Source organism: Xenopus laevis, chromosome 1S (assembly GCF_017654675.1).
Source record: "Xenopus laevis strain J_2021 chromosome 1S, Xenopus_laevis_v10.1, whole genome shotgun sequence".
NCBI lineage: Eukaryota > Metazoa > Chordata > Amphibia > Anura > Pipidae > Xenopus > Xenopus laevis.
In genome coordinates, this window is record NC_054372.1 from 182,072,154 (window position 1) to 182,074,166 (window position 2,013).

At 46.5% G+C, this 2,013-nt stretch overlaps 1 protein-coding gene across 4 annotated transcripts in view; it reads right to left on the reverse strand.

Annotated features, from left to right (window-relative positions):
* isl1.S (ISL LIM homeobox 1 S homeolog) overlaps positions 1 to 1,654 on the reverse strand; it is a 10,292-nt gene extending 8,638 nt beyond the window's left edge. The window contains exons 1-2 of one of the 4 annotated variants that reach the window (XM_041572211.1): positions 1,268 to 1,654; positions 323 to 512 (exon numbers count right to left, since the gene is read on the reverse strand). In XM_041572211.1, the coding sequence (XP_041428145.1) occupies positions 323 to 512; positions 1,268 to 1,295 (218 nt within the window). In that variant the 5' untranslated portion in view covers positions 1,296 to 1,654. 4 annotated transcript variants of the gene reach the window in all.
* Between the last annotated feature and the right edge of the window lie 359 nt (positions 1,655 to 2,013).

Below are 2,013 nucleotides of genomic sequence, written 5' to 3' on the forward strand. Positions count from 1 at the left end.
AAGATATAGTTATTTAGAAGAAATTACTTATAACAATAAATTAAATATCGCTATATCTCAATATCACAATCCTGTTGGTATAAGAATTTTTTATGCTTTCTAAATTCTGTATTGAGCTCTAAAGCAATTTTCCAACGTAAACACCAGTCTGTGGCCAGAGCAAAAACTAACCCCCATCAAGAATATTTGGCACAACTTGGAAAAAAAAAGGGGATAAAATCAAAGAAATCAGTAGATATAAAAGCAGAGGATGGTGGATAAAGATCTCCAGGCAGCGGCCGAACCGTGGCCCAAGAAGCAGTGAAGGTGCCCATGGCTGTACCTGATATAGTCCCTTTTACAGTAGGTTTTGCCATCCCTAACAAAACAAGTGCAGCTCTCATCCAGGTATTGGCTACATTCTGCGCATTTGAGGCAAGCTGCGTGCCACTCCAAGTCCGGGGAAACCCTCAGTATATATTGGTCGTGGATCTGATTCCCGCATCCAACACACAGAGAAATCAGGCGCTTTTCTGCAAGGGAAAGAAATACATGATTGACTGACCATTTACTCTCCTACAGAGATAAACATACTCTGACAGTCACTGTGCTGGGGAGGTTGAGTGAGTGTGTCAATGTGTTTGTTTGTATTATTAGTTTTGTATTTTAGAAAGAAAAGATATAAATGTAACATATTTATTCCAGATTTTTTTTTAGGTGATAATTGATACCTGCAGTCATATAACAGGGGGAGGACCTTGTGGTTAATGGAGACTGTACTTGTCACTGCATTCTGTGCCCAGACACTGCCACTTTGGATATGCCAAGGTAAGAGACATGGCAGAATTTAAAGGGGACAGGGCAGCATTTTAAATGCAAGGTAGCAGGCAGATGGCACAGCAGCTTTCAGGGATCAGTTGGTTTGTTTTTTTCTTGCAGCAGCAGTGACTTGAGTTGAGAACTGTCCTGCTGAGAGGTGTTTCTGGGGGTGATGAGGTTAATATGGAGGAATAAGCCCCCAATCAGGCCCTGGGTAGAATTGAAATCAGGGGGTGACAGGCTAAATTTACAAGCTGGTGTTGCAGGATTAAACATGGACTGATAGACAGAGGGATAGACAGAGGGATAGAGTGATAGACAGAGGGATAGACAGAGGGATAGACAGAGAGATAGACAGAGGGACAGAGGGACAGACAGAGGGACAGACAGAGGGGTAGACAGGCTGCCCTACCAAGTGTCAGCTGGCCAAGCAGACGAGATGACAGCAATAAAAGAGAAGGCTCCTTACTTTTTGGTGGGTCTCCCATATCTCCCATAGCTGTTAGAGGGTGTAATGTCCACAGTGAAATTGTGTCAGCTTGTTGTATCCCCAGACAGAATGAAACAGTGATGGAGGCGCAAGATTAGCCCCAGGACTTGGCGCTGCTGCTGCTGCTGATCCCAGTGCAGTTGGTGGAGCAGACGCTGCAGTGCAGGAGTCCCCTTCTCTTCCTTATCTCTTGCTCAAACTTCTCTGCTCCAACTCAGCTCAATCTCCATTGGGTCTGACGCAGGGCGCGGCGACGTCACCGCTCCCCCCGCCGCTGATTGGCCGAGCCGCGCACCCAGCAGCTGTTCTTATTATCACATTTCAAGTCCTGTAGACTGTGCGTGTGTCACTGGCCCCTCTGCTGCTGCTGCTCCCCCAGCGCCTACACAGTCGCACACACACACTGATTCTGTGTAACCTCCTCTCCTCACACCTCGTGCGGCTTATCCCACATACAGGGGAAGGGAATGGAGCTGCAGCTTGTGTGTCTCTCTACTCTCACACACAACTGTGTGTCTCTCTACTCCCATACACAACTGTGTGTCTCTCTACTCCCATACACAACTGTGTGTCTCTCTACTCCCATACACAACTGTGTGTCTCTCTACTCCCATACACAACTGTGTGTCTCTCTACTCCCATACACAACTGTGTGTCTGTCTACTCTCATACACAACTGTGTGTCTCTCTACTCTCATACACAACTGTGTGTCTGTCTACTCTCA